Here is a 16607-nt window from a genome sequence, read left to right on the forward strand (position 1 = left end):
GAATCATAATGCTTGCAAACTTGAATCCTGTTTTGTTTGCTTTGCTTTATGGTATCAAGTGCAAAAGTGGAGGGGCTTTGCTGAGTCAGCACTTTAATGAATTTAGTATTGTCTACCAACATTAATAAATAACTTTACATTACATTAAAATATGGCAACAAAAAAAAACCAAATGTCTTTAAGGACTGTACTTCTTTTTCCCCTCTTGAAATGTCATGAACAGTAGACTTTGTTCACGAAAACTGCATGTTACACATTTTAGCAATGATAATAGGCTTTATAAGTGAAAGAGCCATGCTGTTAGTTAGAATATAAGTCCTTAGAACTTCCAATGCAAATTGTTTAGAAAGGAAATTATGCTGATTACTTCAACGAAGAAACTCATCACAACAGGACAGCATAGTTAGTATATATATCATATACAGTAGGAGTGTTTTGTGTAAACATACTGCAGACTGGGTAATATGCAGGTACTAACTGGAAACCTATATCCTGCTGTTCCATATTATTATTAAGTTTTTAATATTAAACCTCCACAATATTAACTGAGAGCCTGAGACCTGAGAAGGAAATACTGGTCTCAGGTGTGGTTTTTTTTTTCCTTCTATTGAACAGATGTTGTTTTTCATAGCAACTTAATAGTGAAACTATTTCTCTGTTAGAACAGTAGTTACAAAATAATTGGATATTTCCAGAATTATTTGGGATGGGAAATGCCACAGAAGCATTCAAGTTTGTAACTTTTAATTCAGCTAACTGAATTCAGTAACTTTTAAATCAGCTATTGTATCAATTACATTCTTAACAGTATGTATAAAGAGGCAGTTTCAGTGCTACATATTTTCCCAATCTTAAATCATTGCCTATATTAGCTGCAGTGTAGCTTTAATCATGCACACACATATGCGCAGAAATATGCAGATTTTAGCTCAGATCACATCTTACAGCTCCCCTTGGTATATGGAAAATGAATGGAATTGTGTGCATGCCACAGATTGTAATACTGATTCTTTGGCATGAAAGTATGTGGAAGATTGTATGTTGTCTTGCTTGCATTGTAATGAAATGCATTGTTAAATGCACTAATGGCCTATAAATGCCAGTCTACCTTCTGTCTGCTAAAAGGCTTCTGGTACATCTCAGGGTGGTAAGGGTTTCATAGCCATTGCAATATGCCTCTAGAGCAAGTGGGAGAGTTAACCTGTAACTACTCAAATGGCATTTTACGTTTCAGTGAAATAACCCATTACTTTTTTGCAGTTCTCCAAACAGCATTTGTTGCATGTCTTACACATGCTGTTAGTTAGAAACAGAACCATTCACATAAACAAAAAATCTTTAATCAGACCAGATTTTTGCCTGTATTACACAGCTTTAACTAAAGTAACCAAAGCCAGTTTACATTTATACATAAATGTTTCAACTTAACGTGTTACTGTTCTGTTGCGTAAGCTGTTTTTTCCCCCATCATATACCCTGTAAATTAATAATATTGAGATGAAAATTTTGTTACCACTAAGCCCAAGAAGTAGTCACAATTCATATGTATGAAAGGTGTGTAAGCCCAAAAGGGAACTCAGGTAGCTCTTCAGCCTTCTATCCTAGACCGAGCACAGCTGGATGACCAAGCAAGCATGGACATAAGCTGGTCCAAAGGCTTCAGGGCTGGAAGTGCCAGGTTTGTCTTGGTACCCACTTCTGTGCAGTGACTGTTTGCAGAAGAAAAGTCTTTGATCTTTAACTTGAGACATTCTTTGCTCTAACAGTAAGTCAGGTTCTTCCTTTCCCATTCACTTGGCTCTGACCAGAGGACAAAATGGCAGGTGCCATCATCCCCATCATCCTTTTCCTGTGACATGCACAGCCCTCACACTCAGGTTTTCAGTTTTTCCCCAAAACTTGTCCTCAAATCTGTTTGTTTCATTTGTGCTGGAGTGTGTTAGTCAAGCTGATCCTAGGACTTGTCCCAGAGAGGTTTAAGCTGAAAAGATGGAAACTTATTCCTGTATTTTACATTTGTGTTTATAATATAATGGTTACAGTTTTTATCTTGATTCTCCTTTGTTTCTTCAGGCAATAGTATCTCAAATTGTGGCACTGTAAAATTGCAAGTTTTTCTTATTAGTGCTGCCTGCATATCCTTTGTTGTTCAGTTCCTTTTCTTTTTTGTTGTTGCATCTGATCTTCAACCTGAGAGCAGCCTATCAGAGATACGCCAGGAGCTGCGCTGGGGCCTCCTTCCTTCTCCACCCCCTCTCCCCAGCTGAATGCATGTTTGTTAGCTAGCCCTGCACACTTACCTCCCTGTTTCAACCAAGAAAATAACATCCAGCATACTGTGAAAAGTAGTAGTCAGCAGGTCCTATGGAGATTTTCTTATTCTTTAGGCTTTTTTCCATGTTTGAATGTATTTAGTGTTAGGTTTTGCATGTGTTCTTCTTTGATTCTTAATCTCATTTTATCTAGGTGTTTGTGTATTGGTTGTTTGGTAAATACTTTCAGCATCTCTTCTGTTTCTGAATTAGCTGGCTGGTAAGTTGTTACTTGATAGTTCCTTTTAAGGGCTAAGCAACAACTGTTTGCAGTCTGAGGGATCTTCTGTGTGTTTTTCCAAAAGTAATAGCTTAAGCTGACAGTAGCTTTTGCTGTATTGTGTGTGGTGCAGTTTCAATGATTTTTAGCTTGTAGTAACTGAGACCTGTAATGGGGTTTTTCACCTGCTGTTCTGTTTTTCCAAAAGACATCTGCATGCAATTCCCTGAATAGTTAAAGTTATTTTCTTCTGATGTTTGTCACCATTGTTCTCTTCACCTTCACTTGTACTTCCATGTCTCTGGAACATGCACAGTGACATGAGAAGTTTTTGACAGGCTTTTTTCTCTGGATTTACCAACTGCTTTCTCACTTCTGACACTGTTCTCTTTCAACATCAGCATAAAGTCTGTCCTGTTAATTTGACGGATTGGTTTTGGAGCTCCTGTGATGGTGGCTGCTGGGGTCTCTGGTGGCTGGCTGGCTGCTGGGGGGACCATCTCCATCCACTGCCTGCTGGCGACTTCCCTGCGTTTGCTGTGGACTTCATGTCCTCTCCCAGCCCACTCTGGGTGCTTTGGGAGCCATGCAGCAGCTGTCCCCCAAACAGGGAGCTCCTGGCAGCCCCCCTCACCCCAGGGACCTTCTCTGGGCATCCCACGGCACTGCCAACAGCAGTACATTTCTGGGGCAGGACCCACACGGGTGCAGGTGCAGGAAAATCCCTCGTCAGTGCTGATGACTGATGCTCATTTTCCATCTGCTGCAGGCTCTGCGCTCTGTGTCTGTAACAAAGCAAGAAAAAACTGCTTTTTCTGACAGGGCGCGTGCGTGGCTTTCCTGCTGTCGCCTCCAGCCCCGAGGGCAGCTCGAACTCTCCTCGCTCATGCCTTTCTATTGGGCTGTTCAACCTTTCCTGTTTGTTTTGGACCGGGCTCCTCTGGCCCGAGTGGCGGCAGGCGCTCACCATCCTTTCGCATGAGCAGGGCGTGCCGTGCTGAAGTGTCTGGGAGCTGTGCGTCAGGCAGTTTTTGTGCCAGTTGCTAGGCAGCACGTTAATATTTACCTCCGAGCCTGGCCTGCCTTCGTGTGCTGCTTTGGCAGACAGCTTCACCCGCTCCGTGGCCCCACCGTCAGCCCGCAGCTATTGCAGCACTTCCCGGTTGCCTGCTGTGGGCTGAGGCACACAGCGCTCAGAAGAGGAAAACCAGAACATGCCACCGTGAGGAGTCATCGCCCAGAATGGACTTGCAGGAGTCAGGCTGTCTTTTAAAGGCTGCGCAGTAGTTATGAAACAAGCATTTAGGCTGTGGCAGCTCACTCTCGCTGCAAGGCTCAGTGTGCTCACAGTGAAGACTGAAGGGCTTGGAAGGACAAAAGACCCTCTTCTCCTTCTAGTGGCTCTGCAGGCAGAGAGCCCACAGGTGGAGAGGGAAAATTTAAAAGCCCTGAGTATGGAGGAACACAGGTGAAAAGCACTATGTAAATGGAATGAGGCATGCTGTACCCTGGGTGGCCATAGGACCTGGCAGTATGGTGCTCTCCTGCAGGTAGAGGTGGTATGTGGCAGGGAAAACCCTGTGCTCCCCCCAGACTCCCTCTATGGCTCCCCAGGAAGTGATCTTATTTCCCCATGCCAACCCCACGTGTTTACAGGGGAGGACGGCTTGCCCTGCACCGTGATCAGCAGCCTCTTTTCTATCCCCCAGCTATTCTTTTTCCTCCTTGAGCATTTAAACTCCTCATCTCTCCCTAAGTTCCTGCTAATGACGTAACGCAGAAAGTAGGAGCTGTTTTCTTTGGGAGATTTTAACTAACAAACAGAGCTTTAAAGATGCTCTGGGACAGGCCATTCAAATAAGATTGCCTTCCACCTTAACACCTGACAGTAACCAGCACCAAAGACTGTCACTCTCAGCAGTGCAGCAGCACTGGATCTCCGCAGGTTGCAGTGGTGCTGCTGTAGTGCAGCTTGGGGAAGAGTTTTCCAGTGTATTGCAAGAAAAAGGCTCTGTGTGGGAGTTTCTGGAGGGTAGGAAGGGAGAAGTTTCAGATATCTAATAAATAAGTCATATTGTGTGGGAAACAGAAATGTATCTTTACAAAATGAATAGGGACTAGGATGACTAATATGAAGGTATAGAACAGATACATACTTTTTAGTCATGTAGAAGGAATTTGTGTTTCACGAAGAAGGAAAGAAAGAAAAATCTGTTACAGGGCAAAATAAGAAATATGATGTTGCCTACAGATTACCTGATAATAGGTAGTGATAAAGTTGTTTACAAACATTTGTTCTGTCCTGATGTTTACATTCTTACATTTATATATACATTTTTTATACATTCTCATGTATGTCTCCACCCATACAAAAGTTCTTACCTATCATGTGATCAATCTATATGATATACATATATGGAAAAATAAATTATTATTTGCTTATATTTCTGTAGGGTGGCAACTGCAGATTCTCTCTAGTATATATTTAGAGTTGTTAAACCTCTTAGCAAGTTATGCAAGATACCAAATGCCTTGGAAGGGAGAGCACAGTATAATTGTCACACTTTTGGAAATCAGAAAAAATTCTATGTGGAAATATGAGGTCACACCAGGTATGGAATAATTTACAGCATCTAAGTTCTTTCAGACTGTACATGCTTTAATACAGCAAGTGACATGGCAAGCATCTAAAGAAAAAAAGCCTAGAAGAAAATGTAATTTGTGCTGTTCATTTAAATGCAAACTGTGAATGTGTTGCTGCAATTGAGTTTGCAAATACAGCTTTAAGCAGAGAAACAATAAGCAGGATAGGGAGGTAGACATCTGTATAAAGTATTGATGAGAATTAAACTGTTTCTGGGTTGTGAAGTTTGATACAGTCACAGCAGAAGTAAAACATCTGCTGTTCTCAGGTTAACGTTTATGAAACTAGGAAGCTGGACTGTTGGCAGCCCTTCTGTAAGGGTTGCATGACATGCACAAACACTTCTTGGTGTGTGTTACATGGAAAGTAACTACTGCTTCTCATCTCAATGTTTTTCAGCTTCCAATTTAGTATTAAATATTTTTTGTGACAAAGTAACAAATCCAAAAGTATATCTTTATAAAGAAATAGTTTTATAGTTTAACTTATATTGTAGTTTTATACTATAATTTTTATAGTTCTTTATAAAGAAATTTGAAATGTGGAAGAATCCTGCACAGTGGGTATATATAATGCAGTACAAGAACAGGATTTGAGTTTGTTTTGATCCTTGGTATCAAATTTGCTTTTGGTACATGTCAGAGGGGGAAAAAAAGGTTGTGAGAAGATCTATAGTCAAGATCTCACATAATCACAAAGTAGAAATACAAGTAAGACATAAGATACAAAATGTTAACTTCAATATAATTTTATTCTTTATTCTTGGTTGTTTATCTAAAGATTCAAGCTGTTTATGTTTGCTTTATATATGTATGTATAACAAAGTTAAATTAGTTTTTTTTTCTTTTTTCTCAGAAGCAGTCCCCCTCTGCAGATGCATCAAAAACACTCACTATGAAGCCATCTGAAGTAAAGGTATGAATTCCTGGGAAACTCCTGCTTGCAGCTAAGCGCAAATATATAAAAACAATGGAATTTCTTTTTCCATACTTTGATACTGACAAACTTTACTTCGTGTATTTCTCATCTACAGCTTAGTTTCTTCATCAAAAGCTATTTAAAAAAGGCTGTACAAAGTACTCAGGATTTTAGGAAAACAATAGCAGCTTTTAGGTCAGTCATGCGTTGTGACATGTATATCGCTCCCCCTGGTGTTATTACAGGGTTATTCACTTAATGGTAGTTTCACATATCCAAAGAATTGAGGTCTAGTTTCAGCCTTTAGTATTTGCACAGTTGCATTTTCTCCTAAATCACACGTCTGTGGCTGCCTGGCAGCATCCTTGCATTTGTTCTTTACACTTGTTTTCTGTCTTAAATTATGATGACCACTTCTTCAGTGTAGAAGCTATGCTTTGATGGTTAGAAGAGTCATCCTTTACTTTTTAAAAGACAGGATCTTATGCCTCTGTTGCCTAATAAAATTTATGAATATTTAAGCAAACGATTGATTCCCTTCTTCCATTTTCCATAATCATGGTAGTGAAACCAACAAAAATATTGAATACCAACCTCAGCTAGCAACAAACTGTGCAATAGTAAAACTTAGGATTGTCTGCACCTTGTGTAAATACAAATTAAAAAATACTTGGAGTAGTGAGGTTAAAAGAGGCATCTGGATGTCATCTGGTCTAACCCCCCTCTCAAAGCAGGGCCAGCTCTGAAGTTAAGTGAGACTGTTCAAGGCGTTGCCAGTTAAACCCTAAATACCTATAATAGTGCAGATTGCACAGCATCTCCGGGTAGCCAGTATTGATGTTTTGTGACATTTTTATGATAATTCATTTTCCTTTTATCAAATCGGAAGTTCTTTTGCTGTCGTCATAGTGTCCACCTCTTAGGATGGTCTAGCTCCATCTTCTCTGTATTTGAATTTAGTGATTAGATCATCCTCAGCCTTTTAAAACCCTTTTCCTCCACAGACACCTGTAAGACTTAGGCTTTGTAGCAGTGAGCTGCATGACGATCATCATTACTAGTTGTTGTGTTTGCAAGCAAACTCATTTGTATTGTTTGCAACTGATGCTGTTCAATGTTGAACCCAGACAACTCTCTAAATGTAGTTAGTCTTTTACCTACTTAGGATTTCAAATAACTCACAGAAGAATGTAGTAAATCTTTAGTCACTTCTTTAGAACTGTTGTTTGCAAGATGAAACAGAACTACAGTAGCAGGGGTATACATTTCAGTGCTGTGAGACTGGCAAACACAAACCCCTATTTGAAACACTGTCCTGCACTCACATGTGTGAGGCAGCAAATGTTTTCTTTTAATGTCTGTTGTGTTATCGATGTCTTTTGTTCTGCTGGATTACACAAGCCATCTGCATTCTGACAGTAGGCTTTTCTGCAGGGACATCGTGTTGCAAGGTCTTGTAGCGTTCATCTCTTACTGTGAACTTCTGGCAAGCTAACAATTCTTTCCTAATTGCCTGCTGCAATCAGGTCTCACTTCTCTGTCTCAGAGTCTCTCTAGTGTGCCACAATTCTTAAAGATGCTCTGGACCTCTCTCTGACCTCTGAGCTTCCAGTTCTGTATATAAATCTTTTCTCTTGAATTAACTCTCAGTTTTTTGCCATTCCGAGAAAGCTGTGAGTTACTACAGCTAAGCAAGGAATGTGGAATTGTTTTGTAGGCAAAACCCAAGGGGTTAGGTGGAATGGTCTGAAGAACAGGGTGGAGAGAAGGTACCTTGTGGCTTTTGCTGGGGGAGAAGAGGAAGTAAGGTGCTGGTACTGCCACAGAGAAAAAATATTTCCTGTTCAACTTTCTGCCTTTTCCTGGTGCACACACTTGTGCAACTGCAGTGTAAACTAAGTAGCAGAACTGAATTAGCTTAAGAAAATTTTTTGTTGTTGTTGTTTGAGGCTATTTTTCAGTTTCCCAAGCCAGTACGGAATGAGGTCTCTCAGGTACTGAGACAGTGCAGGTGGAAACAGGCAACAGAAGAGGAAGTAAGACATCTTTTCTCTATAGGATTTTTGTGTACACTGTAAACTGATGCTGTGGCTTCAAATTGACTGCTCATGACTGATGGTCTTTAAAGGATGACTGGCAAAGGATGACTAAAGGATTCAGAGTAGCCTCTGAATATGTAGTCTCATACTAAAATAGAACACTGCTTTGACTTGCTGGGTTTTTGTATTACATTTGTATAAATTATTAAATTTTGTATTATTACTGGATTTGAACTTTGTTATTGCTGAAAGTCTATCTAAATGTCTGTGTATGTGTGAGTATGTATATATTCATGATCACATATAATGTGGCCTTAAGCATCTTGAGGTCGGTGTATAAGTCTTGAAGTAAAGCATTGCTCATATAAGCCCATGTAAGCCATGAAAAAGATAAATTTATAGTATGAGCAGTATATTTTAAAAGGTGTACAAGCATAATGAATAATGCATACCCTACAAAATGTTTAGTAAAATACTGTCTAATATATTTTAAAATAACGGCATGTAGTTGCTAATAACTGGGTTGTCAAGCTGGAAATTTGGTTATGTTCTATACAGCTGTTCTCAGGTGTAGACAGAAATGCAAGTAAGCTCTTCTTCATTGTCCTGCAAAGAAAAGGTGTGTTTACTTCTCAACGCATGTAAGGAAAATCTGTACTCTAACAACAGGCTACTTCAAGTCCTGAGCAGCCAGTAGTCCTAGACCAGGAAAAGTCAAATTATGTTTATTGTAGCTCATGCTCTCAGTTCTGTAACATTTCTTACAAAGTGAGAGAACATGCTACCAAAGGACATCTCATGTCTGATTGACTCCTAGCTTTAGATGTTACATAAACGCATCCAACCTTCTTGCGCTAAAAGCTGTGAAAAGTTAGGATTACCTTTTCAGTATAGGATTGTATGCAACTGGATGTCTGTGTCTTTGAGTTAACCATATGGTAGTCGTATAACAAGGACATATGAGTGGGAGCACATAGAGTATGGCCAAACCTGATGAGTACTGTGTTTTAAAAAGGGTAGACATCAAGAAAAAATCCAAGGGGAAAATCAGGGAGGTTAAGTGATTATTATTGTTGGTTTTTTTATTTCTTCTTATTTTTTCCCAACTTTGGAGTCCAAAAAGTTGTCCATCTTCTCTATCAGTATTTTGCTTTTCATGACTTGCCCTTTCTGGTATTGAACATCCTGTGGTGGTGTGTTCTCTTCTGTGGTCTGTAGGCTCCAGACCTCTGCCCGCTTATGCCTGTACGTGTTCAGGATTTTACAACCAAGTGTCTGTGGTTTTGCGTGTGGTGTGAATGCATATGATAAAAAATGATAAACAAGTTACGCAAATTTTCTTTATGTAGTCAGTTAGTATGCTTGAAGCTGGATGTATCTAAATGGCAAGTTGGCAGCTGAAACAGGAAAAAACTACAGAACTATGAACAAATGTAAATTGAAGTCTAATGAAGTGTTATTTGGTTGCTCACTGACTTTCAATAGGCTTCTGGGAAAAGAAAACTCTATTGTTTGTCTCTTAGTAACTTCAAATGTGCTCAGAGTATTAGTCAGATAGAAGGGATAGCGAAGCTTTCCGTCCGTGGCCACGCATTTCCAGAGTTCAAAAGCTTCATGGCTGAATGTGGACACCATGCCATGACCCAGAGTGCAGGTGTCCCTGGTCAGCTGTGGAGCAAGCACAGCCATGCCAGCCCCGAGGGGGAGCTGCTCTGCTTCCACCACCCTGTGGGCTGTGCCCTGCAGCTGCTGCTTCCCTCCCTGGGTGATGGTAGAGGGATTTGTGCTCTGTTGCATGCATGCAGATACGTAATGTTCACTGCGTGCTCCTAGATGTTTTGTACCTGGTTCTGCTCCTAGCCCTGGCAGATGAAATCACGCTTCCCTGAGTGCACGAGTTCCCGTGGAGATTCTGCAGAAATCTTTTCTCAGGTTCACACATATATGTTCACTTCTTTTTGGTGTCTCCAGCTGTCTTTCCAGTAGCCCCATTGGCTCTTTATTTGTTAATTATAGCATGGTTAAGGTAACAACAGCAAAAACAAAGTAGTAAGAAGGATGTGATGAAGGAGCTGGTGCTTAAAATCGTAGAATCACAGAATGGTTTGGGTTTGAAGGAACCTTAAAGATGACCTAATTCCAAGCCCTCCTGCCATGAGCAGAGACACTTTCCCCTAAACCAGGCTGCCCCCAGCCCCATCCAGCCCGGACTAGGGCACTGCCAGGGATGGGACAGCCACAGCTTCTCTGGGCAGCCGATGCTGGTGCCTCACCACTCTCTGAGTAGAGAAGTTGTTCCTAATATTTAATCTAAATCTACACTCTTTCAGTTTAAAACCATTACTCCGTGTCCTGTCCCTACACACCCTGACACAGAGTCCCTCCCCAGCTTTCCTGCAGCCCTCTTTAGTCACTGGAAGGCCTCTATAAGTTCTCCCCAGAGCCTTCTCTTCTCCAGGATGAACACCCCCAGCTCCTTCAGCCTGTCTCCACAGGAGAGATGCTCCAGCCCTCTCCTCTGTTCATCCTCATGGCCTCCTCTGGACTCATGCTAACACTTCTGTGTCCTTGTGGAGGGGCCCCAGAGCTGAGCGCAGGGCTCCACGTGGGGCCTCACGAGAGCAGAGCAGAGGGGAACAATCCCCTCCCTTGCCCTACTGGCCACCATGCTGTTGGTGCAGCCCAGGGTACAAGTGGCTTTCTGAGCTGCAAGCGCACATTGCTGGCTCCTGGTGAGCTTCTCATCAACCAGAACCCCCAGGTCCTTCTCCTCAGGGCTGCTCTCAATCCATTCTCTGCTCAGCCTGTGTTTGTGCTCCTCCCATTTGTGTTCGGGATTGCTCTAATTAGGTTGCAGGACTCTTGCACGTGGTCTTGTTGAACCTCATGAGGTTCACACAGGCTCACCTCTCAGGCCTGTCCAGGTCCCTCTGGATGGAATCCCTTCCCTCCAGCGTGTTGCCAGTGCCACACACCTTGGTGTTGTCTGCAGACTTGCTGAGGGTGCACTCGGTCCCACTGCCCGTGTCACCAACAGGGATGTTACACTTCCTTTTTTCTTATTTTTGTTTCATATATAACTATAATTTAATTTTTCAATGTCTGTTCTTATATGTTTCTATTACTATTAATTTAGTGCTTTCTGTACTTTGACTTGGGGTAAATGGCAAGAAACAATTTTCTGTCATGGCAGTGGAAAGTTTTCAGGTATAAATCAATCTGTTTATTATGTTCATTTAATGGCATCTTTCCGTCATTTTTCAGAACTCCATATAAGAAGTGCTTGTGTGTATCTGTTTGCACTGACTGCTCATAGTTTGCTGGAATGAGGTCTGTGCCAGGTTTTTGTTAAATTGCAACATCAAAGCACTGTGTACTAGTTATATAGCATGTGTGGTAATGAGTGCGAACCTGTCTGGTATTTTTTTTGGTTATTTCTAGTGGGCAGCTTATTAAAGCGTATTAATCTCTGTCTGAATGTATGTTGTTTATATTTCAGTCCACACCAACAACCAAAGCAGAACCTGGAAAAAACGCACAGTCATCCAAGGTACATACTTAACTTACAGCTTTGGTGATCTTTTGCACTTTGTTCTTTGACCAACTTTGAAGTGATAGGTCTTTGCTTCTACTTGGATGCTTACCTTCCTAGAGTTTATTTTTACAGGAAAAAATAAGACTCAAGACACACAACAGCCACAGATAAAGTCTTTGCTTCTACTGTGCTGCAGAAACTGCTGCGTGAGTAGTAACATATCCATGTGCAAAAGAGCTATGAGTTAACAGGTGTGGAAATACAGTCTTTGGGGAAACAGTCAGTATGTATTATTGTTTCAGAAAAACTTAACTTTTGGGGTAACCACCTTTGAATATATATTGTGCTTATTTGGGTGAAGGGTGGCAGGAAGACATGGAGAAGGCTAATGTTTTCATTTTTCCAGATAGCGGTCTTGGGACACGGTGTTGAATTTGCTTAGACATCAGTCCTGAATTCTGGACTTTTTCCATCATTTGCTTTTATTCAACTTTATCTGAAAAGAAATAAGCAGTAGCCTAAATTGACTTGCCCATTGTAAGGAGGCTTTAAGTTCCTTCCTTTTTTTTCCCTGTTCACTCTCTGTATTTACCATTCCCACTTTCCAAAAAGAGGAGGAAAATGTGACTTATAACAAAATAAAAACATCCCAAGTGTAAAAAATAAATAAAAAATAACAAAAAATCCATTACCCCAAAAAAACAAAATCCCAAGCCAAAAGGTCAAAGTTACTGCAGTCTTAATTTGAAAAAAAAGGAGGGAAAGGTAATTGGCCGAGGAGACATAGTTTAGCAAGAATAGGTAAGAAAAGTTAATTCGCTTTTCGGTTTTGACTAGATGAAAACATAATTTGAAATAACGTCTTTTAAAGGATAAATGACTGATAGAGAATGGAGTAAGCATGTTTTTCTCCTCGTACACTACCTAGATATGGCTGTACCTGTGACTTTTTCTCTAGTTAAATGTGAGCTATGCATTCCATGTGAATACAGATTGAAAGATAAATTGTCTGCCTCCTCTAAAGCTGGATGTGCGTGTCAGAAATGTGTCTGTGTGTAGCTGGCTAAAAATAAGAACTTCTTAAAAGACAGTGATTTTCTAAATGTGGCTGTTGTGTGTCTTGAGTCTTATTTTTTCCTGTAAAAATAAACTCTAGGAAGGTAAGCATCCAAAAGATTGTCCACTTCAGAGTGTAAATTCTGGGCAAGAAGTGCATCCTCCTTTATACAGTCCAAATTTCTGAATTCTGGTCAATAAGAGGAATAGTTTTTTTCCTACCTACTGATTCCCAGTCTGTAAAAATGTTTATATGTTGATATATTGATTGAACTAGTGTAGATCATGTTCTCTAGCATTGAATCATGGTAATGATAAATAATCTTAACTTCCTGTTTTATGACAGCCAACAAACTCTCAAAATAATCAGCCGTCTGAAGAGAGACAAAAAGAATCCAGCGGTGTAAGTTGTGCAATTTTTCTCTTTTTTTCTCTTCAGGGCTTCTTGTGATATTTTTCTTCTTTCATTTAAAAAAAAAAAAAAAAAAAGACAATGGCCCCAAATTATTTCCCTATCTAATATTAAGTTCTCTCTCTACAGGCAAAAGGACAAGTCACGCCTTCTGTGATAACAGCTTCTAAACCAACTAATACAGGAAAGGAGGTAGCTACAAGTCAAGCTGAGCAGCCTTCACAAACAACCTCCAGAGAGGCAGCACAGGTATAGTAAAAGTAGCAATCCAATTTTTATTATTTATGTTACTGTAAAGGTTAGAAATGCACATCAAGATGGATTCTTATGCTATGTATTGCCAAGCAAGACTGAGCCCCCAAAAGTCAAAATGTAGAAGAACTCAGAACCTGTCTTGTGTTTAAAAGTGCACATTACAAACCTCTTGTGCTGGTCTAAAATTTGGAATTTCTGAAACTTTAAATTCTACACACAAATTAACACCCTGAATATACTGAATCCAGCTAACACGTGGTAGTGGTAATTGATAAGGATTGGCTGCAAAGCTAGATAGTGTTGGTAGTTTGTGCTAGTTGTTTGGTGATCCTGACATGCATCTGGCATCATACTGCCTAGTACACTGTGGCTTTTATTCAAGCAAGCAATGCGAAGATTATTACAGCTGTGGCCCTGTTTAGGCCTTTTCCTGTATGTTAACGCACTTAAGGCTCCTCTATCATTCATGCAAGCTTTTTGCAGATTCCATGCAGCTACATGGGGGTGATTGGTTCCTCATAATTTTTTTCCCCTGCCCCTTCACTACTGAAGGTGAGCAGAAGGGACTGGTCAGTCACGTGAATGCTTTGTTTATTTTAGCACTGCCAGCATGGAACTGCTTTACCTGTGCGGTTTCAGACATGCTTGTAGTAGTAGCATTTGCTCCAAATGCAGAGGTCAGCAGGTTATCTGTTTACAGTAGGACAGCCCATACCCCATGACTGCAAGGTTGGGAGGAGGGTAGGAAGACAAAGGTTGGGGAAAAAGTTTGGGGGGGATCACTTCAGAGGGGCAAGTGGTGAAAGTGCTGGAGCAAAAATGTATGGTAGAGTCAGGATCTGCATCTTTTGGTCTTCTAGCCTGCATATCACCAGACAGGGTGACAATGCCAGAATACTGTGAAGAACTCCTGCAGCTCTGCTACAACATAGTGTTTTTTCTTTTATTTTTTCTTTTGTAAATGTGAATGTCACTAATGCAGAAGTCTGTATTCTCTATTGATGTTTCTCTGTCACCTAACTCTCTGAAGTAATAGTAGGCAGTTTACACTCTACTTATTTGAGCAGTATTTGCTGCTGGTTTTAATGGTGTATTGAGGACTACCTTCTAGATGTAAATGAAAGTTTTCCTCATGATCATTTTGCACTGCTAATTTCTTTTGCTGGCAAAGTAAAAGAGGTAAAGTTCAATCTTAAAATTGAATGCTTTTTGCATGCAAGGTCGCATTGGAAACAGTGCATCTATGTCGTACTGCAGGTGGACAGTAAGCTCATTCCGCTGAAGCATCTTGACGCTGTGTGGGCGTATTAACTAGTTGCTGAGTCCAAAAAAATAGGTGCAATCTCTGAATTTAACATTTTAGGCTAGGTTCAGTATCATCATGCAGACTGCAGTTACCCAGCTTCCAGACCCCTCCAGACCTACCCAGTATGTAGAACTAGCTTATGTTTTTTATTCAAAGTGTAGATGAAGAGGAACAGTAGATCTACATGACTGAGTAAAACATCTCTGTTTTACTTTGTGTTGTCTCCAGAATTTTTAATGAAAGTTCACATATATTATCACATAAAGTGATCTCTTACATTTTCTCTTATTTCTCCAGCTGAAGTCTGAAAAGACATCCGCAGCAGGTGGTGCAGCTGATGCACGTGCTGTTGGCGCAGGTGCTGTTGCGAGTGCAGTTACTGCAGCTGATAAGCCAAGCACTGAGGTTGGTAAATACAATTCCAGATAAATGCTTCCCCTGTATTGACCTCAGAGAATGTTTCAGAAAAGAAACGTTCATGTTTCAGGAAAAAAAGGTAACTGCTGAAGTATTTATGGTGGTAAAAGGACTACCTGAAAGAATTGGTAACCAGCTAGTGGCATGTTATTTCCTTTTTATCAGATAGGATTTCTTTAGAATCATTTTTAACACATGTAGTATAAAACTAATTCCATCTTGAGTTATATTTCTACATCAGCTGCCACATAAATAGAAATGATCTTGTTACTGACACTGCGAAATGAGTTTAAGAACAGTTCTTGCTGAAAAATTTCGCATGTGCTGGACCTGCTCAAATCTTCTGGTCTAGTTTCCAGGAATTTTTGGTAGATTCACCAGATGATTCAGGTTTTGTTTTTCTTTCCACAGAATGATACCTTTTATAACACTGCTTATTTTTCAGGCTGGTATGGATGAGTCAGCACTAGACAGTCTAATAGATACACTAGGTGGACCTGAAGAAGATGTGCCTACTAGCCCAGTTTACACTGGTCCAGAAGTTACGGTATTTTCCTTTTTTAATTTTATTTTTTAGAAGATTCATCTCTCAGATATGTCTATAGTTGTTCGCTATTACATTGACCCAGTAATTGTCTCTTTGATCTGCTAAGAGGTAAAATAAAGCTTGAACAGTTGCATTTTAGTGGTTTTCAGTAATACAGAAATGGTGTAATTATGCATATATCACAGTAGGAAATGGTTAAGTGTCAGCAAAGTTGCTTTTTTGAATTGACTTGCAAGCATGGTCTGTAGCAGATTTACAGAAGGCAGTAATGGAGGTGTAGGAGTGCGTTAAAGAACCTAGGAGCTGTCATATCTACTTGCAAAAGAGTAAAACATTGAGAATTTGGGGAAGAACGCATACTTTTCTGAGCTGGAATGGAAAAGTAACAAAAGGGGGGTTGAGGTTACGTGCTTAATACAGTACTCAGACATAGCTCTACATTAGAACTTAATTTCTATAAACAGGAGTACAAAAACATTGTGTGCATTCTTTTCAAAGGAAGATATTTCTTCAAGATACTTAGAAGAAATGGGAAAACGAGAAGGTAGTCTCCCTCCAAAGTATGTTGAACTGCTGAAGGTTAGTGAATTAATAAAATAAAACAATTCTTTGTCCTTGCTTTCTTTCTTTTTGTATGTTTTTGTTTCCCATTAATTACAAAAGTAATTATCCTTTTAGAGCAAAGGAGATGGCAAAGATGGAGGCCCACTAAAAGCAGATGAGCAATCTGAAGTAAGACTTTTTATTATTTTGTATTGCAGGGTGAAAATAACCCAATCATCACTGGATTCCTTGGAAAATTAAAGTGTTGCATGTCTTCCAAAAATTCCATGAAGTAGGAGAGGGCTGTGGGCTGCCAGATAACATAGATATTGATAAAACTAATAGAACTGGGCACAAGGTGGTGATGTGTGTTTTTTTGTTTTTCTACATAAAGAGGTAGGAA

The 16607-nt window shown here is 40.2% G+C and overlaps 1 protein-coding gene across 13 annotated transcripts in view; it reads left to right on the forward strand.

The window, feature by feature from the left end:
* Nucleotides 1-16607, forward strand: part of CAST (calpastatin) — a 68467-nt gene that overhangs the window by 24530 nt on the left and 27330 nt on the right. For 8 of the 13 annotated variants that reach the window (XM_050716560.1, XM_035567596.2, XM_050716563.1 and 5 more), the window contains exons 4-11: nucleotides 6032-6091; nucleotides 11633-11683; nucleotides 13071-13127; nucleotides 13266-13385; nucleotides 14995-15102; nucleotides 15560-15661; nucleotides 16160-16240; nucleotides 16340-16393. In XM_050716560.1, coding sequence (XP_050572517.1) covers nucleotides 6032-6091; nucleotides 11633-11683; nucleotides 13071-13127; nucleotides 13266-13385; nucleotides 14995-15102; nucleotides 15560-15661; nucleotides 16160-16240; nucleotides 16340-16393 — 633 coding nt within the window. Of the gene's footprint in view, nucleotides 1-4990; nucleotides 5145-6031; nucleotides 6092-8043; nucleotides 8131-11632; nucleotides 11684-13070; nucleotides 13128-13265; nucleotides 13386-14994; nucleotides 15103-15559; nucleotides 15662-16159; nucleotides 16241-16339; nucleotides 16394-16607 lie in introns of those variants that run through there. The other 5 variants (XM_050716558.1, XM_050716562.1, XM_050716559.1 and 2 more) reach the window with 3 other exon arrangements.

Source organism: Cygnus atratus, chromosome Z, assembly GCF_013377495.2.
Source record: "Cygnus atratus isolate AKBS03 ecotype Queensland, Australia chromosome Z, CAtr_DNAZoo_HiC_assembly, whole genome shotgun sequence".
NCBI classification, from domain to species: domain Eukaryota; kingdom Metazoa; phylum Chordata; class Aves; order Anseriformes; family Anatidae; genus Cygnus; species Cygnus atratus.